Source organism: Rhododendron vialii, chromosome 6a (genome assembly GCF_030253575.1).
Source record: "Rhododendron vialii isolate Sample 1 chromosome 6a, ASM3025357v1".
NCBI lineage: Eukaryota > Viridiplantae > Streptophyta > Magnoliopsida > Ericales > Ericaceae > Rhododendron > Rhododendron vialii.
The window spans coordinates 4,550,478-4,576,545 of NC_080562.1; the positions used below are offsets into that span (position 1 = coordinate 4,550,478).

General features: G+C 38.4%; 2 protein-coding genes across 2 annotated transcripts; both read left to right on the forward strand.

Annotated features, from left to right (window-relative positions):
* Positions 1-255: 255 nt before the first annotated feature.
* Positions 256-2,687, forward strand: LOC131331075 (calcium uniporter protein 4, mitochondrial-like). The gene is made up of 2 exons (XM_058364898.1): positions 256-953; positions 1,722-2,687. Exons 1-2 carry the CDS (start codon positions 378-380, stop codon positions 2,211-2,213), a joined length of 1,068 nt encoding a protein of 355 aa, XP_058220881.1. The 5' UTR covers positions 256-377; the 3' UTR covers positions 2,214-2,687.
* A 12,410-nt stretch (positions 2,688-15,097) lies between these two features.
* Positions 15,098-25,671, forward strand: LOC131331077 (uncharacterized). The gene is made up of 17 exons (XM_058364900.1): positions 15,098-15,645; positions 18,246-18,599; positions 18,704-18,844; positions 19,380-19,512; positions 19,648-19,761; positions 20,318-20,391; positions 20,473-20,547; positions 20,720-20,812; positions 20,979-21,039; positions 21,367-21,699; positions 22,230-22,356; positions 22,440-22,539; positions 23,000-23,069; positions 23,155-23,307; positions 23,395-23,490; positions 24,073-24,392; positions 25,093-25,671. Exons 1-17 carry the CDS (start codon positions 15,553-15,555, stop codon positions 25,303-25,305), a joined length of 2,550 nt encoding a protein of 849 aa, XP_058220883.1. The 5' UTR covers positions 15,098-15,552; the 3' UTR covers positions 25,306-25,671.
* Positions 25,672-26,068: the final 397 nt, after the last annotated feature.

A 26,068-nucleotide genomic window follows, 5' to 3' on the forward strand; every position in this document is an offset into this window, starting at 1 on the left:
GATATTTTTCTATGAGTTTCGGTGAGGGTTTATTCAAAATTCATGGGGCGAAACAAATTGGTTTGCCCTAGGAATTCTAAAAAAGGCATTACCGATATCCTGTGAGCGATTCGGATCATCTTTGTAGGATTCGAGTTCATCCCCGCAAAAATGCGTGTGCATGATCTGTACCCCTTGTCAGTGCAAACCAACTTTTCCTAATTTTATTTCCGTTTGTCTGCGTTTACATTACACCCAAATCAGCGCATCTCTCGCATTTATGACGGAAATATTCTCTTTCTGAGTCTCTCTCCGTCACCCTATATATATAGAGAGAATTCAGCCTCCCCTGAATCATCGGAGCGCTCTCTCTCTCTCTCTCTCTCTCTCTCTCATCAATGGCGCTTCGAAGAGCACTATCCAAGCGTTTATTCAACAAAAACAGAGACTCCTCTCCACCCCTAGCCCTCAACCATTCCCCTAATCCGTCTCCAAATGCTGCTAAAACAAACTTCCACCGCGAGTTCCTCACCTCGCCGGAGCACTCCGCCGACACCGGCTTCTTCCGACGCTTCCTCCAGCGCCGGCGCATAAACCAATCGACGGCCCCACCACCGGTCTTCCTCTCCATCCCCGTCGGGGAAAAACTGAAGGAGACGCTGAGATCCATCAACGTGGCCGGCGAACGGCTCCGCCTCAACGGGCTGAGCCCTCCGCTGCCGTCGCCGGCGACGGATTCGGTTGATGGAGTGTCGGTGAAGGATGCAAAGAGGATTTTGATGTTTTCGAAGCTGGAGAGGTTGAGATCGGCGATTAGAGAGATGCCGACGAACTCGATTTCGTACGGGGAGTTTGTGAAGACTTGTGTGGATTTCTGTGAGAATCGAGAGGAAGGTTTGGAATTTGCGAGGATGCTGGATGAGGGAGGGAACGTCATCGTTTTGGGCGACGTCGTGTTCCTTCGGCCGGAACAGGTATATCGGAGGTTTCGCACGTCTTGCCCTTTACATTCTGGGCATGATAGGATAACATGATCCTCTTTTGACAAGAACACGAAAATGATTTTAACACGAACACGAAAATGACCGATATGCTCTAATAACATGAAAGTAAAATGAGACAAATAGGAGATGGACTTGCATAATTTGAAAAGGACGGCGATAATTTATCCGCTAGTTAACATTGTTGTGAATATGGGATTAGATTGTCCAAATGTTAAGTCACAAAATTTGCGTACGCGAGCGTAGAAACGTCTTTGCCATTACATAATTCTCTAATATGTAGCATTTCTCTCGTCAAAATCTTGCCCCAAAAAATGTATAGTTCCTGCATAATTTCGCGTAGAGCATCACAAATGGTTGTCCAAGCCATTTTTTCAAAACAAAAACCAACTTCTTGTTTTAGTATCCCTACATTTTAGCAAATTCTGATAAAATTTTATTCTACTGATGTCAAAACCATTTTTAGCTCAACACATCTTATTCATCAAGTTGTTTAAATCTTGGTTGGGAGATTTTTCTCAAATAGGGTTGTTTTTGAACTAAAGAATTAAGCCATTGGAGCATTTCTTAGACTTATTAAAGAAAAATGGCTTTAGCAACCGAAATGGCTATGTGCAAAAAAAAATATTTTGATCCTGCATTGGATTTTGATCCTGCATTGGATTATTATCTGAATATGAGATATTTCTAATTAATCCCATTGCTTTAATCTAACTTGTGAATCTGAACAATTGATTACAGGTCGCGAAATCAATGGACCAAATAATTTTCCAGTCCATAGCCATCCCAAACGATCCAAGAAGGGAAGAACTTGAACAGTTGGAGAAGCAAAAGGCTCAAATCGACAAGAAAGCCCAAGAACTTGTTCGAGCGGAACTCTACTGTGGGCTGGGCTTCATTATTTTACAGACGCTGGGCTTCATGAGACTAACCTTTTGGGAACTAAGTTGGGACGTGATGGAGCCCATTTGTTTCTTTGTCACCTCGGCCCACTTTGCCCTCGCGTATGGATTTTTCCTCAGGTCGTCGAAAGAGCCTTCTTTCGAAGGCTACTTTCAACGTCGTTTCAAGGTGAAGCAAGAAAAACTCATGAAGGTTCACAACTTTGATGTCGAAAAGTACAACGGGCTTTGCAGCGCCTTCTATCCTAATTATGTCAACGTTACCAACAACAGGCATTGTACGGGGTCAGATTGTGTGGAAGGCCCAATTTTTTATGGAGTGCATCGGTGATACTAGTAGTAGATGGAAAAACAAATCCTCGAGAATCAAACATAGAGAGCGAAAGAGACCTCGCGTGATTTTAGTAGCAGTTTGAAAGATTGACCGATTGGGACAATCTCCAGATCTATGCTTATTTTAACTTATTACTACTAGCCTAGTGTTTCTGTGAGGTGTCATGTTAATTTGGGCTATATGGCATCACTAGAAGAATAATACTATTATCAAATACTGTTAGGCCCGTTTGTCTTGACCCGATTTCTCATGGGTTGTTGGACATTAGGAGATGGGCCTAGTACCCAGGTGTTTTAAGACTACATTTTGCGGATTGGACAAATATTTTGGGACGGAAGAAGTATTTTTAACATGGGATGCGGACTAGATTTGAGCAAGAAAGTGTAATAAAATAACCAACAAAATTGGAGGGGTTGAGCCAAGAGCGTTTATATGGCGTCTTTAATGGAAAAAAAAATCAAGTTGGGGGAAGATGTATTTATCTACTATTACGACATATCATGTATTTCATTGCTTATCTTGCATGGAAACAACTTTATGAAATCATATCCCTCACTCCCTTCGTTCTTAAATGATAAGTTTACAATAAAAAAAACGTGTAATTTTTTAACCAAAAAATAAAGTACTTTTGGATATAAAATTTTAAATTACTTAACATTAAATACTATATGTCTTTTCGAAGCAGACTGCCATTTAGGAACATAGAGAATATAATTAATCACAGAAATCGATCAAATTGAATTTGCAATTAATAACTCCGTAAATTGATTTTGTGCCGCACAATTTGAGTGTGAATTCAACCATTGGGGGCGCAGAACTCCTGCATTATATTTTCTGTAATTTGGTGTCAAAAGATTTAAAAGATATACACAAAAGTTATTATTTTGGGACTAGATTTTTGTGATTTATAAGTGAAGTAAAAACTTCGTGACCTAAGAAGTTCATTTTTTTTTTTTTTTTTTGAACGGTCAAAGAATAAGAGGATAAAGGGAAATCATTCCATGTTCTTGGAGCATTACTGTGTGTGTGATAAGAGAGTGGATCAACGCTCCTAAGATTAAAATGGAAAAATGCACCTAGGGTTGCAAACGACTGTTCGCAAGCAACTCGGGACTTAGCTTATGGGCTCAACTCGGCTCGACACATTAGTAAATGAGTCGAGCTCGAGCTTTAAGCTTATTTAGTAAGAAAGAGTGAAGCTCGCGTTAATTATTTGTAACTCAACTCATTTACAAAAAAGCTCGACTCACTTATAAAGGCTTGTCTCATTTATAGAGATTCACTTAGCTCGGCCCGGCTTTTGTTAGCAGCCCTGCTCTTACTAATTTATACCGGGCTCTTATTCATGCCGGCCCGTTGATTGGAAATTGGTTCAAATTGGGCCTAATTTGAACAAAAGTCATCGTGGGCCAGTAGGTGGCAACCACTAACCCAAATCCGTAGTGAGAGAATGAAGTCTCAAAAATGTTCGAGTACTTAATAAGAGTACAAAAAATGCTTCAATACGCATCCTACTACTACTCGACTTGTTCGAAATATGATGTATAACGAATTCAAGATTTCAAATTAAGTTTGAACATGTTTTTGAAGTTCGTTAAGATTTCAAACCAAGTGAACAAACTAGCTATTACTCGACTTGTTCGACTTATTATATATAGCGAATTCAAGTTACTCGAGATAGACTCTTGTTTGGCCTGAGTAAAGCTCGTTTAAGATCGGCTCATCTTGTAAACAAGCCAGGCTTAAACATATTTTTAAATCTCGTTAAATTTTCAAATCAGGCTTGATCAATCACCTGCTCGGCTTGTTTGGCTTGTTTAGCACTCATAGTTACGCCTCTTGAGGTAAAATGTTACGCCTCTTTGTGATGAAATTTTTCGCCTGATCTTATTTCTCTTTGCGGTAAATGTGTACTTATCGTATACCCAAACCAAAAGGAGTTATTTTAGCTTTGCCCCAGACTACAGATATTTGCTTGCCTTAACAATTGCAATAATTCAGCAACTAAATTTTTATCCAACCCCAGTCTATAGTTTTCGTTTCGAATGAAAAACCCAACTATGATAAATTTTGTATAGGAGAGATTTCAATATGCACTTGTGAACTGTAGCCTCCTCTTTCTAAAAAACAGAAGCACCTCTCTCTAATCCTAAAACAGCTGCCACATTACTTCTTCTCATTTCCCTCATTTCCCTTGGGTTTATACCCAAATATGGGCGGCGGGAGGGGAGGGATCAATCATTGCCTTCAAATTTGGTTTAATTTCCCTTCCCCCTTCTCCACCAAAACCACTTGCTATTCGCCGCCGCTCCGCTTCTAGCCACGTTTGTAGTTGTATGGTCGCCGGTGGCTTCATGGGTCGCTGACTTGGAAGCTTGATCGATAGGGGACTAGCAAGGCAATAGAAGGGCTACTCAATAACGGAGGGGAGTGTATTTTTTTGCTTTATTTCATTTTTTGTCCGGACTTAGTCCGGTTTCTATCCGGATTTAGTCCGGTGGTTTGTTGGTCATGTGCTTGGTATGAGTTTTATTTTCTGTGAATTTGATCTCCCTAGGCGAGTTTGAAATAGGGCTGCACTAAGGGTCATCATTTGGCCCGAAGGCCCGCGGCCCGCCCTAAGCCCGCCCGGCCCATCGGGCTTTTCACGGGCTCGGGCTGGCCCAGCCCATAGTTTGTAATGGGCAGGCTCGGGCCTTTAAATTTTTACTCGGCCCGCCCGTAGGCCCGGCCCGTGAGCCCGGCCCGTGAGCCCGCCCGGTAGCCCGCCCGTGGTACCCGTCCAAAAGCCCGCCCACTAGCCCCAAATCCCACAAAATCCTTTCTTTTTTCCCTTTCCCAAGGAAATTTAAACCCGTCCGGTGGCCCGCCCGGTTTTTGGCCCGCTAGCCTGTCAATTGGGCTAGCCCGCGGGCCGGGCTTGGGCTTCAATTTATAGTAGGTAGTCCGGCCCGCAAAAAAGAAAAAGCCCGATCGGCCCAGCCCGTGGGTTGGCTTGGGTAGTACATTGGCGGCCGGGCCCGGCCCGATGATGACCCTTAGGCTGCACATACTGTGCTCTGACTGCCCTCTCTAATGGTTTGTCCGGTCTGTGGACACCCATTTACCTCCATGGGGTTCCTCTCTATTGTGTAGACTTTTGTCTTACAGTTGAATACAACTTCTCGCATTTGCCAAAAAAAAAAAAAACTTTAGCCTCAATTTCAAACTGGGTCTAGCATAATTTTTAGTCATGATTCACAATAATCTACTTATTGCCTTTTTTAATAATCGGCCAGGGTAGCTTGACCGCACCTCGACTAATTTCAAAACCTTAAAGTTAACGACCAAACAAATCCGTCAATGGCCACAAGTTTTGGAACGTTTGGTCTCTGCGGGAATACTTAACCTAATTATTAATTACGAGAAAAGTGTATGAAAAAAGTGTCTCAATGTTTAGCTAGCTAGGTCTTTGTTTGGTTTTTTATTTTTATTTTTTATCCTTAGGTCTTTGTTTGGTTGAAATTAAACTACGGAGAAACTTTAACTATTATTATTCATTTAATTCTTTAATTACTATAGAGCCGATTTCATAAAGGAGAAGTGGTGAATCTTTTTTGTTTTTTTTTTTTGGGTAATGGAGAATCTCCATATATATCCAACCTAGTAACCTCCTTTTCATGAACTATATTGTCTCCATCTACCAAAATGCCTTATTCCAACTATAGTGATATTACTGTGATACGACTTTATATAATATATTCGTGCATGCGTAGACACTTGATACAAATTCGAGAATCAAGTTGTACTCGCGGGCTTTATGTGGAGCTTAGAGTATGCACATAAACGGCGCCCTCAAATGAAAACATGTTAGTGGGAAAAAAAAAAATTATTAATGATTTAATATAGAATTGAGTACCCGAAAAATAATTGAACATCAATCTTTTGCTATTTAAACTCAAAGTGGATGATTTTTTTAAACACGCTTTACTTTATTGCTCCAACCACCAAATTTAAATTCAACCCATATATATATACCTAATTTTATAGTCCTTCGGACCTTCCCAACGCATAAGTATCTCAGAGCTCATTTGTTTTTTGTTTTGTTTTTTTTCCCCTCATTATTTCGGAATACTTGAATGTTCTAACACACATTAGTGGGACCCACTTTATGCAACAAAAGTTGGGGCGTGCGTAAACTGGCCCAGACGCTTGTATTGTCAAAAAGAAAACTATTTCTAAATATTAAAACTTGTTGAGTGGAATTATAAAAAATTTACACGTTTTCAATGTACTTAAATGAAGTTCACGATTGGAACATTTTAATGCAACCCTTCGTATATGGATATATCTAGTTTGCTATATTGATAACCCTGACAAATATTTCTGGAGTCGCCAATGTATATATGTCATGAGGTCGAAATCTTATTTTAGTCAGCAGTCGAAGTTCAGATTTGTATATTGTTCTACGTTTATGCAACTGTGATTCCCTTCAACATAATGGCCGGCCGCTTTAGGTTTATTTTCATCTTCTCCCCTTCTGAAATCTGACAAATGAAGGGTAAGGAAGCACCAAGAATGATTGATTTACATTCTCCTCACACCAGAAGTTCAAACAACCCCCAATTTCAAAATCATTAATTTCCTTGTGCTTATCCTCCTAAGAAAAGGTCATCTCTCTCTCTCTCTCTCTCTCTCTGTATGGAAGATATGCCAACTCCATATATACTCTGGGCCATTGCAATTGAGTAGGAAAGAAAATCATTGAGTGGTTAGGTGCCCACCCCCATAACCCACAAATAAAAATCCACGACAAATAGAGACCCACATGCAGATTTGGAAGTAGGAAGCTTCAGCGACATTTTTGGACCAACTGACCCACTTCCATCTGCTTTTGATTTTGGTATCCAAATCATTCTTTGATCAAGACTAGATTACCCCTAACATCCCTTTTATATATATTGGTGTGAAGTTCTGCCAAGAAATTGGAACAAAATATATTTGCTGCGAAAATTACTCAGAATGAATAATCCATGCATGTTATTGGGGGGAAAATTATTGGCGTCACATATGGCCGTGTCTCAAACCCCTTTTTCACCATACAGTAGGGTGGAGTCTGAGAAAAAATGTGTAGGCTTAACTCCAACGCATGTGTGGTGGTGCCGTATGAAGACTGAATAACGTTATCAAGTATGAAGCATGACAATGGTGTACGATAAGCTATTGACTTGTAACTCCGAAATGTTTATTGTAGCCATATGAAAAACGTGGATGCGACAACATGATTCCGTTTTGGAGGGAAATTGCAAAGTCTATGAACTAATTACTTCACATGGAGTGAACCATGTAATCTAGTATCCCGTTCACCTCATAATTTTAGTTTCTTACGAAATTAAAAGTCGCATCTTATTTAGACAAGAAAAAACTTCTGGGATAATAATTTAATTTGTTTGTACCAATTGAAGATTGAATTGGTTTTTCAAATAGTTTTGACATTACCAGCCTAGGTTCCTTTGCAAATTCCTAATGACGTGAGGCTCTTAGGAAATTTTGGACTGCAATATTGGGTGTTTCTTTTGATAATCGGATGCATGTTTGAATTAACTTGCATACACTTCGACTAATTTCGAGATTCTAATACTGACAGTCGGGCAAACTTCCTGTGGCCTCAAGATTTAAAATATTTGGTCTTCGAGGAATTCGAACTTACAAACTTTTTGGGAACCAAGCCCTCGAGTTGCTTTTCCATGTTCATTCGACCAAATCCATTATAATGAGTGTTTTTATTGAAAATGGAAAGAAAATAAATTCAAAATTGCTTTGGATTAAAAATTCCACTTTTGAACATGCGACCTTGTACCTTTCCCATGAACAAAAGTTATACCAAATAAAGAAATTTATTTTATTCAAGTGCCTACTGCGCACTCAACCACTCGTGGGTGATATGTGAAAAAAATTTCAGTGCCAAGCGGGTACCACGTGATGTCTATTCGCGCATTGAAACCGTCTATTGCGTGTTTGAACGTACGACTCAAATTTGGAGAGAGAAAATGTTGGGGTGAGAGGAGAGAGAGAATTTCAATTTGAATCGTCCAAAATGTATTGAACGGCTAAGATGCGCCGAACGAATACCACGCGGAATGTACCCGCACGGCACTGAAAAATCCCTCCAGTACTACAAGAGATACTTGCACGCAAATAGTGCGCAAGGGTCTGACGAGTTTAATCCAACTAAATCATCCACTGTTCCAACCACTTTCCCTTTTGCATGTCAGTGCTCTTAAACTAACAATCTCCACCAACTAAACAAGATTCAGATCTCGATGTATCCGTTATCGAATTTCAATGAAATTTTCATTTGCGATGCAGAAGAAAAAGTAGAGCGGGTTCGATTTGGATTAGGAACCTAACTCCCAAAATTTCCCAATCTAGACCAATCTGCATCTTTTTCCAATTTGAATATCCCGCAAACCGTACGCATCTGTCCACGACTGAATCTGTCATTGCGTACAAAGTCTTTAACATAGGTCACGTTTAGTTATCGGGCATGTCATTGCATACGAAGTCTTTTAACATAGGTCACGTTTAGTTAGCGGGTATGATGAGATCATATGGTCTATTTTAATACTTAAATAGGAATTACGTATCCCGTGGAATAACCTACCGTAATTATTTTAACCGATTATATCTGATATCTGTATGAAATGGTTATTCCATCTTCAAAGCATAAAACCTTTGACCGCATCACTCAATTCAATAGTTGATATATTACTCTCAAAATTGCATAATCGGGTTTCGAAGAAATAATTTAACTAGTTCCACATTTTTTTTATCTCCCAAATAATACTGTGATAGGAATTCGTACCACAATAGTACTTTTAAGTTAGTTGGGCCTGTCGAATTTCTTCAATCAAAATCCTAAACACGTATGAATAGATGGATAATACCCATACATCATTTGCGGTGATGCAATTGAAAAGTTAGGCCAAACTCATGATGATTTCATTTTGCTTTATGGGCGATTGAGGGCTAACAGAATTATGGAGAGAATTAGGACCATGCAGTATAAAAACTAAAAAGGGATTTGGAATCTATATTTCATAGGTCACTTCTAGAAATGATCATGCATGCTTATGCAATGTGCACTACTCTTGTTACCAGTTCTTCATGAGAAAGGATAGTGGATGCACCAAATCCATGTGAGTGTGATGTGATAACAAACTCTCTGAAGCGAACGAATGTTGGAAATGACTATTCAGTCCTTGATGGACAGACTCAGGATTTGGAACAAATTCATAGAATTCGGGACAAACGGATCCTTTTAATTCCTTAACTAATGTAAATCCTTTGTATTATAATGATTCTTTTTTTTTTTTTAAAGTTTTGCAGTTTGCCCCTTTATAATTTACATCTTTGGTTCGGTAGAAAAAAATGGATAACTTTTTATTCAAAGATTTTCAATGTCCGTGAAGTTATCTATGTAAGATGGATATGTTTGAGTAGATATTATCTTACTCTTTGTATATTCTGCAATGAATCGCAAAGTGCTAAAAGACCCACTTTTGTACGGATGGAATGTAACTCTTGATCAATCTTCTTAATTAAAATCATCATATCTACATGTAAGTTAACGTCTAAAGCTGGTATAGCATTGCATCAAAGATGAACTCTTTAATTATGACCCAGCCTTCCAAGTTGGGGTTCCCTAGACAAAGATGCTTGGCCTTAAGCTAGTGTTTGGTAGTAATATTGTAAAATTATTTAGAACCCTATGCGCAGCCGGTTGACTTTTCCTAAAGCCTAAAAGTAGTCCCCAAAGTATTCACAAAGATGAACTCTTTAATTATGACCCAGCCTTCCAAGTTGTGAACCTTACTTTTTTGGCCTGAAGACATGTCCCTTGCCTGGCCTAATTAATTAACATCTCTATCTCTAGCTAGTCTTTTTATATGAGTGCTACAAGACATATATTACTAGTAATTAAGGACACTTTCAAAGATTCTTTACTTGTTTAGATCCTATAGCTTGATTTATTTTACCATCCACTTTAGTCCAGAACCATAGAGGGTCATCTGCATATCTAAACCCTAACCACAGTAACAGTTTCTCAACTCCCCTCCCTCCCCTCGGGTTTCTACCTTAATCGGGGCGGCGGAGAAGGGGTTTCCCTCTCTCCCTCTCTCTGCGAGGGGTTCCCCTCTATGCCGCTTCTCTCTCCATCTCCGCCTCCCTCCCTCAACCGACTCCTCCCCGTCATGTCTATCGCTGAGGACCTCAATCCTGTAGCTTGGTTCTGCCGCTGTGGTTCTTAGTCCATGGAGTAGCTTGCGCCGTTGCAAATCTGCTTAGGACAACAAGGTTTCGATTTTGGCGAGTTGGTTTGGTTCTGATGGTTTTCCTTTTCTAGCTTTCTTGTTTGTTTTCGTTATATAGTTGTGTTTTCTTCCCTCTGGGGTCTTCCTCAACCCTCATGAGTGCATCTGGTTTAGTTGTTTGATGTGTTTGGTATGAGTGAGTTGGTGTGTGGAGTACTGCATCTCTACAGATTTGCGTATGAGGTTTGGAGTGTACATGTTTATGCCCTGCAGTCTATTCGCCTATTTGACTATTCTCTCCTTATCCAAGGAAGAATGTGTCCTTTATTGTAATCTCTTTGTTATCAATGAAACTTCTAAACTTTAGGCAAAAAAAAAATCTGCATATTTTCAAATGACAGTGATGAAGCGATTTACATAAACTATAGAAGAATGTAACAACAATTGATGAACACTTCAACTCTCAATAGGCACATGCACATTTAATTAATTCAAGTAACTCAAAAGGGAGAATATGTATTGATCTTACTTTAGTCGCAGAATTTGGTCGCCAAAGATGCATTTTAATTCTTGTATACATGGAGGAAAGATTTCGAGTTCTAAATCTTTCAATCCCAATAATTGCTGTTATTGATATCCTTAGCAATACAAGGGTGTCTAAATGCTCTACGCGTTCAACAAATTAGTATTGTTATAGTAAAAATACATTTTTCTTTTTTTTGCAATTGTACCTTATCACAAAGCGAGGCAAGCAATGTGCTTATATTTGAATTCGCAACTAGACGGGTGCAAATGTTGTACCCCTAAGTACCGCTGGAGGATGACGTAAAACTTTCAAAGAATAAAAAAAGTGAAATTTGGTACGGTAAATGACTCCCTAATTTTGAGATGATATTTTCCTTCACTGTAATTCCTTTAAATAACCTTTAGAGTTTTAAAATTTTTAGAATCTAAAAAAAAAAGGGAGTGGTAAAGTTGTAGTACTATTTTTTAGATGACCGTTATGATGTTGGGAACTGTATAATCAAAATCGCGGGAGGATCGAAGTCTAAATACACTAAACTAATCAGAATTCGAATCATTATCTTGATAATTACTCACTTAATTAGTATTTATTAGGAATGTAATTAATGCAACGGATATGGATAGATTAGAGATTTAAAATTTAAACGACTGTCGATTGTTCTTATGGGATAAACAAACTTGCCAATTCCAAAGTACTTTTGACTGTATGATATGGAATATTAGGCCATTAATTACGACATGATACGGTTATTATCACTCTTATTAATTATAGCTCTCCTCAATACAGAACTTTTTGTGCTAACACAAAAAGTAGATCAGGGTTTTAAATCGTCGTGGTGCCGAAGAAATGTTATGGCCTTTTATAGAGGGAAATGATATTGGCATTTCAAAAATTGATGCAAGCACTCCAAAAAACAAAGGAAAATAGCTTTGGAGTTACACTGATTTTGGAGTACCTACATCAATTTTTGGAGTGCCAATATCATTTTCCATGATATATATATATATATATATATATATATATATATATATATATATATATTGGTCGATATTGGACTGTGTCAGACCGTATTGGCGCCGATACGTAAGTAAATAACGATATCTGATGTTTGAAATTCCGTCGCGAAACGGTCGATACGATACGTAACGGTCTTTATTTGAAATCCTTGTATAGATAATTACCGCGTACGATTTGAACATGAGGCCCAACCAGTGATCTAGGCACTAGGGTGGTCAAACTCCGACCACCTCAGCCGAAAACTACGTACGACCATAAAAAAATTTAAAAATTCCTTGGAGGCAAAATAATCACAAAACTATTTGACTGTTGTGTCCATATAAACATAATAGCAATAGTATATTGTATAAAGGAGCCGTTGATCAACACAGGTGAGCTGTTTTCTAGCTAACGTTGTTAAACAAACACACTTGAAAAATATAGTACTAAAGAACAAGGAAATTAGAAGGTCAAAGTTGAAAGAAAATAGTGACCTAACTACCCAAAATGAATAAAATTTATTCACAGGGTTTGGTGTTTTGCTTGTTCTGGCTTCTAATATTCCTTCTTTGGTTTTTGTTTTTGGCTCTTATCGAATAGCTATTTTTCCTATCCAATTCTCCAAATGGAAACAATGCTCATTGTCACTGTTGTTTTCTATAGAATTTGACATGGGGAATACTATGGGGGCAAATGGCAATGTTCCATCTGGGTTGTCCTCGTCAAAAGCAAAATTTACCAAAAAAATCCAATACCGTCAATCAGAGAGCTGCCTCTGGCTAAACTCAAGGTGCGATCGGTTTTTTGACTTTCTTTTTTTGGTCCTTTGTGAATTTTTTTGGGTCTTTTCTTGTCATATTTTGGTACATTTTTCTTTTCTCCTGGAATGATTAATCCAAAAACTTGATGCCAGTTTGACAAAAATTCATACCAAAACGACCAAAAAAGACAATGACATCCAAAAAGTTATTCAAATCGTCCGGTATAATTACGGGAGAATTCAAATCAAAATATATAATTAGAGATTAAACACAAAGGCCTATGTTGTAGTGTCTGTGTAATATGTCCCAAGACTTTAATAATTTATGACAACGCTACATATGCATATGCAGCATGGTTGATTGTATTGTTTATTTGCTATCTGTAATATATCTTGGATGATCTTGTTTGTCAAAAAAATAAAAAATGTGCGGGTCGCAATAACTTGACTTTAAATCCTACTATCCCACAAACTAATTCAGAATATGCAAAAAAAAAACCCATGAAAATTAATTTCTCTGCAGACTTTGATTCGTTTATTTGCTTTGGTTTGTTTTCTAGGTTTTACTGAACAGTGATTATTGACTACTGATAATTTCGTGTGACGAAGATGATGATTTCTTAATTAAGTTAAAGCTATGATCAGCTTTGCTTTTTAAGATTGATGATTGATATTTTTATGTAGTATATACACGAATTTTTTTTTCAATTATAAGGACAACAGTTCCTATTCTTGCTAATTGTCGACGATGAGATTCGTTCATTTTATGGGTCTTTTGTGTTTATCGTTTGTGAAAAAAAATCAATTTAATTGGACAACTGTAAAGGTTTGGTCGAATTATTTTTTACAAGAGAGCAGCTAGAAAGCTGCAAAATGCATGGATTATAAATATGTTGAGACATACAAAATAATCAGTGAATTATCTCGTATATATAAAATCGCACGTATAATAAATTTTATTTGATGCGAGAATGTAATAATCTCAATAAGCACGCTTGTGTTTGAACTTCAAATTATTAAATCATAAATTGGCGTGGGTTTGCTAAGAATAAACAAAATACTAGGAAAATTAAAAAAAAAAAATGATATCTTTGGACGAAAATGATACACATCCATAAAATATTAACATCACGCATCGTAGTCTTAAATTAAACTCGATGACATTATATAAAGTGCCCAAAAAATTGACTAATTCATGACTACATACATCACCCTAATAATTCATACGCGTTAGTCCTTAAATATTACATCACCATACTTGAAAATGTAATTTAACATTGACATTAAAAATTACATCAAGTTTATCCAAATCCCTAGTGGGGTCCGATCTCTTCTGTACCGAAAATTCCTGTTCCTCCGTGCCGAAAGGTTGCCCCGGCCATCGAAGTGTGATTTTTCTTTATGTTTTTAAATCCAACAGTAAAAAATTTCTGGACGCTGGGGGGCTGCTGCTGTCCCGGGTTTTTCGGCCCACTCCGGTCTCGCTCCGATGATCTGAAACGTTCACTTCGTAGAGCTCGTCGAGTAGAACAACTATGCAAAAAATCAGCTTAATTGGATATCATTAAGCACTTGATCGGAACCTTTTTATCTTAAAAGGAATGGATCCGAAACACTGGATCAAATCCACAGTAACCCATGGACTAAGAGTTATATGGGCTCCGCTCAGGTACTTAATGATATCCAATTAAGCTGATTTTTCGCATAGCTGTTCTACTCGACGAGCTCTACAAAATGAACGATTCAGATCATCGGCGCGAGCCCGGAGTGAACCCCAAAATTGGGGCAGCAGCACGCTGCTGTCCCCGAGGGGACAGCAGCCCCCCGCGTCCAAAATTCCTCGGCACAGAAGCGCAATGATTTTCGGCACCGAGGAGTCCTGCCTGTAGTGGCAGCACAAAGTAGAACTCTTGGTCCTTTGGTAGTTTAGAAGCAAACTTAAGGCTATATACTTACCTTTCAAAGTTTCAATCACCCTGACATATATTTTATCCAAATTTCCAAAATTTCAGTATTTAGGGCCAGTTCCAGTTTCTTTTAAAAAGGAAGATAATTTTAAAATTTAAAATTATATGTTAACATAAATAATTTTTCTATCAATATAAATATTGTTTGATAGATTTTATTGAAATATTTTAAATGGTGTAAAAAAAATTTAAAAATTATTTTTCATTTTTATTATATATAAATTTAAAATTACCATATTTTAAAAAAAAAATTAAAAAGAAAGCGGAACGGATATTATATTCAGATCGAAAGTTTACACTTATATATAGTATTATCTTGTTTATTTTTAAAATCATAGAAAATCATCAGCTCTACCCACTCCACCTGTTCCTCTCGTTGTCTGTTCCATCTCCTTCGATATTTCCCTTTTTCTCTACCGCACAGCACAACTGTTCTCCATTTTCCATTTGCAAAGAAATCACTGTCAGAAATACTTCACTCGCACCTGAGATTTCAAACATAAATACTTTACTTCCCCAGTCGAAAGATCACTTCACAGAACTTCCTTCAGTACCCTGATAGCCAATAGGAGTATTTCGAAGACTGCGCCATTCTCTCTCTGACTCATCGAAACGGGTTCAAGGAGGGAGAAAGAGGGAGGGAAACCAATTGAACTTTCTCCGCCTGCATCTAACTGTCTGTTCGCGTGTGTGCATTCTTCGTTTGTTTGAAATGCGGGGAAGAACGGGCCGGATCGGGAAATCGGCGGCGATTTGATGGAATCGGTGGTGGTGGTGCTGGACACATTGCTTGATGGAGTTAAGGATTTGGTGTAGCCGATGTGCTGGGTCTTCGAAATCGTGGTTTTTGCGGACCAGGTTTCGCTGGGCCGTTGTTGTTTTCGAGGTAAGCTTCTCTTATTAGCTGTCGAATTTCGATTCACAGTAGGTTTTTGCTTTTAGAAATGGGTGATTTGGGGTTTTGGTTTTTTGGGTTTTTTGCTACTTGTTTGTAGCTGAATGCTGGATTTGGGGTTCTGAAGAGTGACACTGTACACATCCCTGAGCCAATTAGGTTTCCAAAATTATAAAATTTGAACCTTTAAATGATGTGCTAAGTGGGATTTAGGGCTTTATTTGTGGCTGGAATTGTGGTCAAAATTTGGAAATTGTTGTGGGAGTACTGTGCTCAGTTGATAGATGGATGTTTATAGTTTCTATATTTTGTTTTTTTGCTCAATTCCTTTCCTGCTCTCTCTCTTTCCCCCCTTTTCTGTATCTTCCTGTCTTCTTTTTGGGTTTTCCTTTTGTGCTACCATTGATAAATTCCTTGACTAAGTACTCCCATTTAGAAAGCTCGTTCTCTCTTTTTGTGTTTTTTTTGTTTTCTGCTTTGCCTTTGAAATAACTTGAATGGATTTGGGTGTAATTGAGCCATTGTTGGTAGGGTGAAAAGAATTTGGGTCAATGCGCTGTTGTTAGTTGTGTTTATTGGGTTTACGAGTTTGTATTCAAAGATGGCTTCTTTGCTTTGGTATGAGCGGCATGGATGTTTCTTTAGAGATCTTTAGCGATATTTAGAAGAAAGAAGGTAGTTTTTGGATCAGTTTTTGTTTTTGTTTTTGCTAAAACCTTTTCAGGTCAATGTACTATGAGCGGACACTTATGTGATATTTCCTTTACGTTTGTTTCTTGTTTTTCCCCCGTCTGTTCCAGATTTTATTGATATTATCGTGGTTTGATACTGGTTATTCTTTTTTTTGGTCAATTGGAATAGTTGAAACTGGTTATTCAAACTCTCAAGAACAACATATTTGGCAAGTCACAGAAAAGAGTGATGAAAACATTATATCACATCCCTTCATTCATGTTGAGATATACATACACATACTGAATACATCATAAAAATAAAAATTGCCGCCGATTTCCTGATGCACTTGTTCTTCCCCGCATTTCAAATACACAAAATTGTACATACATATATATAAATACAACCGACAAAGGTTTAGTAATATTCTTCTCTCTTTCTCCCTTCTTGAACTGTTCTGATGAGAGAGTATGGAGGGTAAATGCCGCAGTCTTTGAAATATCATAGTACTGAAGGAATTCTGTGAGGTGATTTTTCAGGTGGAGAAGTGTTGTGTTTGAATCTCAAGTATGAGTGAAGTATTACTAGTAATATTGTTCTTTGGAAATGGATATGAAGAACAATGGCGAAGTAAAGAAGAACAAATTATAGAAGAAGATAGACAAATACAAACGAAGAACATGTGCTCTACCCACCTTCACATGTTCCTTTTTGTATTTGTCTATCTTCTTATATAATTTGTTCTTTTTACTATACCACTGTTCTTCTTTTCCAAAGTGCAATATTACTAGTAATACTTCACTCACTTGAGATTCAAACACAACATTTCTCCACCTGAAAAATCACTTCACACAACTCCTTTAATATTCTGATATTTCAAAGACTACGCCATTCTCTCTCATTAGGATGATTCAAGGAGGGAGAAAGTGAGGGAAATTACTGAACTTTTGTTTGCAATATGTAAAAATTATGTGTAGTTGAAATGTGGGGAATAAGAAGTAAGAACGAGCAGATTGGAAATTAAGGGCAATTTGACTGAATCAGTGGTATCGTCGAACATATTGTTTGATAGAGTTAAGGATCAGTCTTCGAAATCGTGGTCGTTTAGGACCAAGTTTTGATTGGCCATTGTTGTTTTGAGGTAAATCTTTCTCTTATTAGCTGTCAATTTTGATTTACTGTAGGTATTTGATGTTTGGAATGAGGGATTTATGTTTTTGGTTTTTCACTATTTCAAAAAAATCGAATGGCTCCAGATGCATTTGTGTCCGGAGTTGTTTTCTAAAGTTGTGTTACTCGACTTTTTGTTATTTGTCGTGAAATTGTGGTCAAAATTGGGGAAGTTGTGTGGTAAGTACTGTGTTCAGCTGCTTCAGCACCTTGTATCTGTAGATGGATGTTTGGAGTATCCATATATAATATATCTCTCTCTTGTTCAATGCCTTTTCTGCTCTCACTCCCTCATTCCGGTCCTGTTCTGTATCTTCCTGTCTTCTTTTCTGCTATTCCTTATGTGCTACTATTGATAAATTCCTTGACTTAGAAGTCTCATTCAGAAAGCTCATTCTCTCTTTTTTGTATTTGTTAGGCCTTTGAAATTACTTGAATGGATTTGGGTGTAGTTGAGCCGTTGTTGGTTGGGGTAAAAGAAAAAAGGGTTAATACGCTGTAGTTAGTTGCTTTTTTGGGTTTATGAGTTTGGATTCAAAGATAAAGCTTCCTTGATTTGGTACAACTAGCATGATTGTTTTCTTTTCAGATCTTTGGTGATATTAAAGAAAAAATGAATGTGTTTTTCAACGACTGTATTTTTAGTTTTTGCTAGTTAAACTTTTCAGGTCAACAAACTATAATCAGACACTGATGTGGTGTTTCCTTTTCATTTGTTTCTTGTTGTTTTCCTCTCTCCTCTGGTCCAGATTGCACTGATATTAGTATGGTTTGAAGCTGGTTATTCAAATTCCCAAGAACACCAATTGTGGCAACCCACAGAAAAGGGCGATGAAAACATTATATCACATTCCTGCATTCATGATGAGATACTTGAACAAAGGAGGCGACCTGGTCGTAAGGTGTATTCTGTGACGCCACAGGTTTATGAGGGGTCTGCTATCTCAAAACCCCTTCACCGCAAGGGGAGGGCATTGCTCGGTATTTCTAAACATTCAGAGAAACAAATAAATGAGAAGCAACCTATTAGGATTTATTTAAATTATGATGCTGTTGGCCACTCGCATGATAGAGACTGTCGAAGTGTTGGGGACATTGTAAAGGCAAGTGGAATCACTGTGTTGGTAACTTAATAGCTTTGTACAAGGGTCGGGGATGTGGAAATAGTGTTAAAAAAGTTGTGTGGCTTATGTTTTCCGTTATGCAGCTTGGGGAACCTCCTCAGAAACCCAATCGGGGGGTGCCATCTTGTAGTCCTAATGGTGATCCTCCCATTCTTGGTGACTGCTGGTACAACTGCACTTCTGATGACATCTCTGTGGATGACAAAAAGCATCGCCTTCGAAAGGTATGATTTTTGCTTTGATTTCTCTCCTTAAGCTGGTCTTTATATCTTGTGACTGTTGTGCTTTACACACACAAATAAGAACATCTTTGTAATGTGTAAAATTTCTCAGACAAGGGTCGTGCTGCTTGAAAGTGAATGTCTGGCGGTTTATTGTTTTTGGTGACCATCACTGTCATTGTATTTCAATCAATGTTACATGGATTCAGGTCGGGTAAGGGTGTCAGTTGTGAGTATATGTCAAAATGCCGGATTCGTCTAACTCTCTTCTGAAGGATGTCGTGACACGCCAAATTTTTTAGATTTCTTTGTATAGTAGCTTTGCTTTATAGGGACTAAACAAGTCGGGACTCTGATCCCTACCCTTTTTTGAGTGTTGAGAGTCTAATGCAGGCACTTTGTACATTTAGAAAAGTCCATATAACATTGGTTTTTTAGTTTTTGAGCAATGTTCTGCATCAAATTGGCCTTGTGTCCTTATCTGACACTACCCCAGTTTCAGCAAATAGACACTAATTACAGGAATAGCTTAATACAGGCACTTGGGCGGACAGCAGACTGGTTCAGAAGAGCCTTAGCTGTTGAACCCGTGAAGGGGAGCTTGAGGTTAAGTGGATATTCTGCATGTGGACAAGATGGAGGTGTACAGCTTCCACGGGAATATGTAGAGGGTATATTTTTTGCTACAAATGCAAGCCTGCTTTGTCATTTGCTTCTCACAATTAAGTAATTGGGTTTTTTCTTCGCCCAAGTTATGAGAACGTCCTTCCTTATTTGCTCCTTTTCTTTTTTATTTTCTTGTCCAGATGGTGTTGCTGATGCAGACTTAGTTCTTCTGGTAACTACAAGACCTACAACAGGCAACACTCTTGCATGGGCAGTGGCATGCGAACGGGATCAATGGGGTCGTGCAATTGCTGGTAATGTTTCATGGAGCAATGCTTTCTTGTTGGTGCCAAACACTACCATCATGCTCAATTACTACGGATATGGACATGATACATAGACGTGCACGCATGTTATTTTAAATCAAAATTGGACATGGACCTTTGGGGCCATGCCAAGTTCACACACGCACACGTGTTGGGTTGTGTTATGAATATGTATGAAAATTTGGAATATTACTTCTATCATATTTGGCTTAGGAAACAGTGATTATGAAGGCATTGAAGAGTTAAGAACTGCAGTCTCGTAACAAATAATCATCTACTACTAGTTTTCTGTGGAAATTTTGATCATATCCCTAGTTTGTAAGATTACGCAACCTACTAATATGGCAGCGTGACCTAGCATGTTCCTATTGTGTCCAACCTAAAAACGTACAACAAAGACGTCGGACAACTATATTTAGTTGTATCGGACACGTGTCAAGAACTTGTCATGTCCTGTCTGTTTCCTGTCTCTTGTCCATGCTTGATTTGTGTTGGTCTCAATCACTGATGCCCGAGGCCACTCATAGTAACGTTCCATATGCAGGACATGTTAATGTTGCTCCTCGCCACTTGACTGCAGAAGCAGAAACCTTACTTTCGGCCACACTCATACATGAGGTTAGCTGGCTTCCTTTATGTTAACAATAAATGTATGAGAGGTGCTTTGTTTCTTTGGTCAATGAGTTTCACTCTGTCCAGGTCATGCATGTTCTTGGGTTCGATCCCCATGCCTTTGCACATTTTCGGGATGAGAGGAAAAGAAGGCGTAGTCAGGTAAATACGACCACTATATGCGACTACATTACTGCATTTGTTCCTCTGCAAACAAGATTGTTAAGGATATTGCCATAGTAGTACCACTTGACTTACACATTCTCGGCACACATAATGTTAGGTTATTCCATGGTCTATTTCGGGATGTTATTTAATATACATTGAATTGTAGGTTACTGAACAGGCTCTGGATGAAAAACTGGGACGGCAGGTTACACGTGTTGTGCTTCCCCGGGTTGTTTTGCATTCTCGCTACCATTATGGGGTACTTGATCTCTCCTTCATTTTGTGATTTTTCCTTTTGGTCACCATAACGTGGGTGCTCACTCTCTCTCTCTCTCTCTCTAGATGTTTGTGACCTTGAAATTCTGCTAAGCTAAGGAACCAATGCCAAAGAAACCACCAACATTCTGACAACTGTTTATTTGCAGGCATTCTCTGAAAATTTCACTGGTTTAGAGCTAGAAGATGGCGGTGGGCGTGGTACTTCAGGTAGTTTATCCTTATCTATTCCAAATTTCCAATCTGTGGTGAAGTCTGTCAATAATGCTGTTGTATTGTTCACCCACCCATACTTTTATTATCTACTGATACCATTATCTGACTGTTTAACTGCCCATTGCAACAATGATTGCAATCCTATGACTGGAAAAAGGAAAACCTAATATAATTATATGCGATGCTATGTAGATCTATACTTGTTGCATGTTCACTTTGTTCAACCATTTGTCCACTTCTGTCACGTATACTAATTGCTTCAGGTAAATTGTTAGTACTTTGACAGTGTCGTAAATTATAATGTTAGATAATGTGCTTCAGGATCCCACTGGGAGAAAAGGCTTCTGATGAATGAGATCATGACGGGATCAGTGGATACAAGATCGGTTGTTTCGAAAATGACACTGGCCTTGTTGGAGGATAGTGGATGGTACCAAGCGAATTATAGCATGGCTGACCGTCTTGACTGGGGAAGCAACCAAGGAACTGAATTTGTTACCACCCCTTGCAATCTTTGGAAGGGAGCATACCATTGCAACACGACGCAGTTGTCAGGCTGTACATATAACAGGGAGGCAGAAGGTTACTGCCCTATTGTAAGTTACAGCGGGGACCTTCCTCAGTGGGCCCGTTATTTTCCTCAAGCGAACAAAGGTGTGTTCTTGAGCTTCAATTTTCCTACTTTCTGTTAGTACTATCTATTTGTGCTCTTGATCCCATTATCATGAGTTTGAAAACGGTTGTGCTAACCACCACCTAATGGGCAGTGGGTTTATACACTCATAATGTCAAAAAATTTAGTACTCCAATTGCAAATTTAGTGCACTTTCACAGATTATATACTTCTTATAGATATCACTTGCATTTTTTGCGCATTAACAACCTTATTGAGGGTGGTCGCTAGCCTTTTCCTCTGAAATATTCATGTGCTGCTATATCAAAGTCAAAATTTGGATAGCCATGTGATAGGTAGTAGGTAGGTATTCTTCACCCCTAGCTCCCTCTATGTGAACTGGGGTGGATAACAGTTGCTATCAGGCAAATTGACGATCTAAAATCGTATTTGTTTGGATAGCCATTTATGGTTTTTAACATGCTCTCTAAGCCAATACGGAATTGGTAGTTATGGTCATGAGCTTAAGCTATTACTTAGGAGTACTAACTTTCATTTGTTGTGATCACAGGTGGGCAGTCATCGTTAGCTGATTATTGCACTTACTATGTAGCTTATTCGGATGGATCATGCACAGATATGAACAGTGCTCGAGCACCTGACAGAATGTTGGGTGAGGTGAGAGGAAGTAAATCAAGGTGAGATTTCCTAATGGAACCTGTTTGAAGTAACACATTTCTGAAAGTCCCACTGGCATCATTTATCTTCATTTCTACTGTAGGTGTATGGCTTCATCATTAGTACGAGTTGGGTTCGTAAGGGGTTCTACGAACCAAGGGAATGGCTGTTATCAGCACAGGTGTATAAATGACTCGCTAGAGGTATAATTTGAACCTTCAATATTTGTTTCGTTTGTTGGTTCTTTCTTGATATGATTCATACATGATAGTTACTGGTAAGCTGGCCTAGGAAGGACATGCATTGGAATTTCTTTTTGCCCGGCGAAAGTTAGCTTGGTTAGTTGTAGTTAGTGACATGCATTAGAATTAATAGCTCAGTTGTGTTTAAAGGTAGGACTCAATGACAATGAAGTCTTTTGCTTAAAAGGATGGTAGCCATACTATTTGTTGGAGGACAATAATTGTCAAAATCATATGTTCAATGACATGCCCTTAACCTTGGCAAATGTTTAATTTTCTTCTGTAATTTTTCCTCATGATGATTAATTTGGCTGCATCTTTGTTCATCACGGACAACAAGAACAAGTAGTTAGAGGACTTGCCTTTGAGTTGCATGTTCTCAATGTTTTTATGGTTATTCACTGCAAAATGTTCTTTTAAGGTTGCTGTGGATGGCATTTGGAAAGTGTGTCCTGAGGCTGGTGGACCAGTTCAGTTTCCTGGATTCAATGGTATGGTGCCCCCCCAACCATATCCACTGTATTATATCCATAGTTTCACCTGTTTCAATATTTTCTTCATTGTCCTGAACTGTAGGTGAGCTGATTTGCCCTGCATACCACGAATTATGCAACACATACTCAAACCCTCTGTCTAGGCAATGTCCCAATTCGTGTAACTTTAATGGAGACTGTGTTGATGGAAGGTGTCATTGCTTGCCAGGGTTTCATGGCCATGACTGTAGTAAACGTGAGCTCTTAATCTCTTTTCTTGATTCCGTATGATTTCTTACATTTATGATCCTTTGTGAGTTCCTAACGAGGGTTTTATATGCAGGCTTTTGCCCTAGCAATTGTAATGGGCATGGCAAGTGCCTTCAAAACGGTATTTGTGAATGTGCAAAAGGATACACTGGCATTGACTGCTCCACTGGTAAGGCTATATCTTTTCAAAGAGTTTTCATTTCTAGTTTTTGTTGTTTCTTTTTTTACTTTTTCAGTTCATGCATGTTTGTGATTAAAGAAAATTGATATTGAAAAATCATTGCCACATTGTTTCCAGAAACAGTTTTTGTGGAAAAATTCCCAAAAAATACCCCATTTTTGGAAGCAATTGTTAATTGTTCTTTAAATTCTTGATAAGTAGTGTCACACAGGATAAGATTGGCACGATAGGGGTAGACTTTTTATATTGGCGCGATAGGGGTAGACTTTTATAGGTCACATGATTAGAACTTATTTCTTTCAAGTGATTAACATCCAACAAAACAAATAAGTAGGTTAAAATTATTCAAGCAAAATGGATTTCTTTATACAAATTTTCCCTTGCCAAAACTCCACTCTTTTGATATTTGTAGTTTACTACATTGAAACTTGTGAAAAAGCTTTTGGGATTGAATTTGAGCGCTAAATTCACCATATTGTAATGAAGGTGTACAATATTCGGGGGCGTTTATACCAAAATGGAACTAATTATTTTTCTCCGCATAATATTGTGCTTTGGCATGATGTGCAGCTGTCTGTGACGAACAATGCAGCCTTCATGGAGGGGTGTGTGATAATGGACTATGTGAGTTCCGCTGCTCAGACTATGCTGGCTACACTTGCCAGGACAGCTCTCTGCTCATTGCCAATCTTTCAGTTTGCAAAGATGTGCTGAGTGGTGATGGACCTGGACAACATTGTGCACCTAGTGAAGGTATATTGCAGCAGCTAGAAGAAGTTGTTGTGCTTCCTAACTACAACCGATTGTTCCCAGTTGCTTCTCCTGGAAAGTTTTTGAATCTATTTAAGAGTACCAACTGCGATGCAGCTGCTAAGCGGCTAGCTTGCTGGGTAAGTTGCTTTGCCTTCACATATTTTCATGCAGCACTTATTTCATAAAGAAGTTATTTCGTTAAGGCATCTGTTCTCACTTTGCCAATATTTTCCTCTGTTTCCCCTTGCATCTCCATCTACTAAAGTTACTTTATATGTGTGCATTGTGATAGGTATGATTTTACTTGAAATGGTTTTGCCTCCTGTTCCTTTGATGAATGACTATGTTATGTTATGTAGTTGCAGATTTTAGCTGCCTTATTCAAGTATACCGCATATATTTTCTTAAGCTAAGCATAATTACTCGATTTTTTTTTCTTGATATCAATAACATGACAGCATCACCATTTTATGCTTCGAATACTTGATTATTTGCACACACATCGGCTGCTGTTCCCCTTCCTCCTAGAATATCCATCAATTTGGAATGCCTTGTTTGTCAGGTGGGTAAAGGTGGAAGGAATTCGACTCCTTTTAAGATCTACTAGAGAAACAACCCTACAAGTTGACAGTGTAATTCAAACTTGACTTTTAGTTAGTTTAGGTTTTCAGTGGATTAACGTTTCAGATACCTAAATCCTCCCCTGTATCAAAAAATACGGTGGAAGATAGATCATTAAATCAGTCTCACTGCATGAGCATGGTCATAATTCTTGATGATTAAGTTACGACAAGTTCGAAGATAAGAAAACTGATTTTGATTAATTTCTTTGTACAGATTTCGATCCAAAAGTGCGACAATGACGGTGACAATAGGCTTCGCGTGTGCCATTCAGCATGCCATTCATATAACTTAGCATGTGGGGCCTCACTTGACTGCTCAGACCAAACGCTGTTTAGTAATGTGGGTGAGGGCGAAGGTCAGTGCACGGGCTCTGTTGAGATTCCATTGCCCTGGTATAGTGGCTTTAGGAGCTGGTTTTTCTGGTAACAGTTCACAAGAACTAGTTCTGTAAATTCTAGGCAGCTTTTTCGATTTTCCCTTCCCTTGGGGGGTGGGTTAGTTTTTTATTTATAGGTTTTCTAGAGTAGGAAAATGGCACGAATTGCACGTGCAGTAGAAGTTAGGATTTTCCTTTCACCATTCCAAAGTTCATTTAGAAAGGAGTGGGTGGAAATGTTTACTAAATTTGGCTTTCACAATCGAAAGTCCAGATGTAGAGTAATTGCAACTGTATGGAAAATGGGGAAGGATCAAACAAAACAGAAAAAAGAAAAAAAGGGGTTTGTTGAGATGAGCAAACGATGAGTTTTGGCCCAAGGCCAAAATGAATGAAAAAAGGGCAGTTTCTGCTTTCTTTCTTTGTCTATAATGTTATGTTATGTTTGTTGTTCCTATTCCCTTTGAGGAGATATATGTAGCATTTTTGTCATTGCTATTTCTCACTGCATTTCAAATTTTGTTGTTCATCCAAGGAGAGGTGTTGTGTGCAGAAAGATGTATTAATGACTTGGACATTTCCCATCCGGACCCTGGAATTGGCAAAACTAGGGGGAGTTGAATCATGATGGTAGCCGTAGTTTAAAACTTCGAACAATGTATCCTAAGGTTTTGAGGTATTCTGAGATTGATGGTGCTGTCTGTTTCGTAAAATTATGTCCCGAAGGCTTTGCAATGAGCAAAGAACAGTCCTCGGCATCCATTCTCATTTCTAAGTCTCTCGTGGTGACCTTGATGTGAATGTCGTAGGCAT

Bases quoted from the DNA above. Each gene is read 5' to 3' on its own strand.
- LOC131331077 (XM_058364900.1), top strand. From the start codon at position 15,553: ATGGAGTTAAGGATTTGGTGTAGCCGATGTGCTGGGTCTTCGAAATCG. The intron at 15,646-18,245 runs GTAAGCTTCTCT...CCTCTGGTCCAG, and splicing joins GGGCCGTTGTTGTTTTCGAG to ATTGCACTGATATTAGTATG. The intron at 21,700-22,229 runs GTGTGTTCTTGA...TTGTGATCACAG, and splicing joins TTTTCCTCAAGCGAACAAAG to GTGGGCAGTCATCGTTAGCT.
- LOC131331075 (XM_058364898.1), top strand. From the start codon at position 378: ATGGCGCTTCGAAGAGCACTATCCAAGCGTTTATTCAACAAAAACAGA. The intron at 954-1,721 runs GTATATCGGAGG...AATTGATTACAG, and splicing joins TGTTCCTTCGGCCGGAACAG to GTCGCGAAATCAATGGACCA.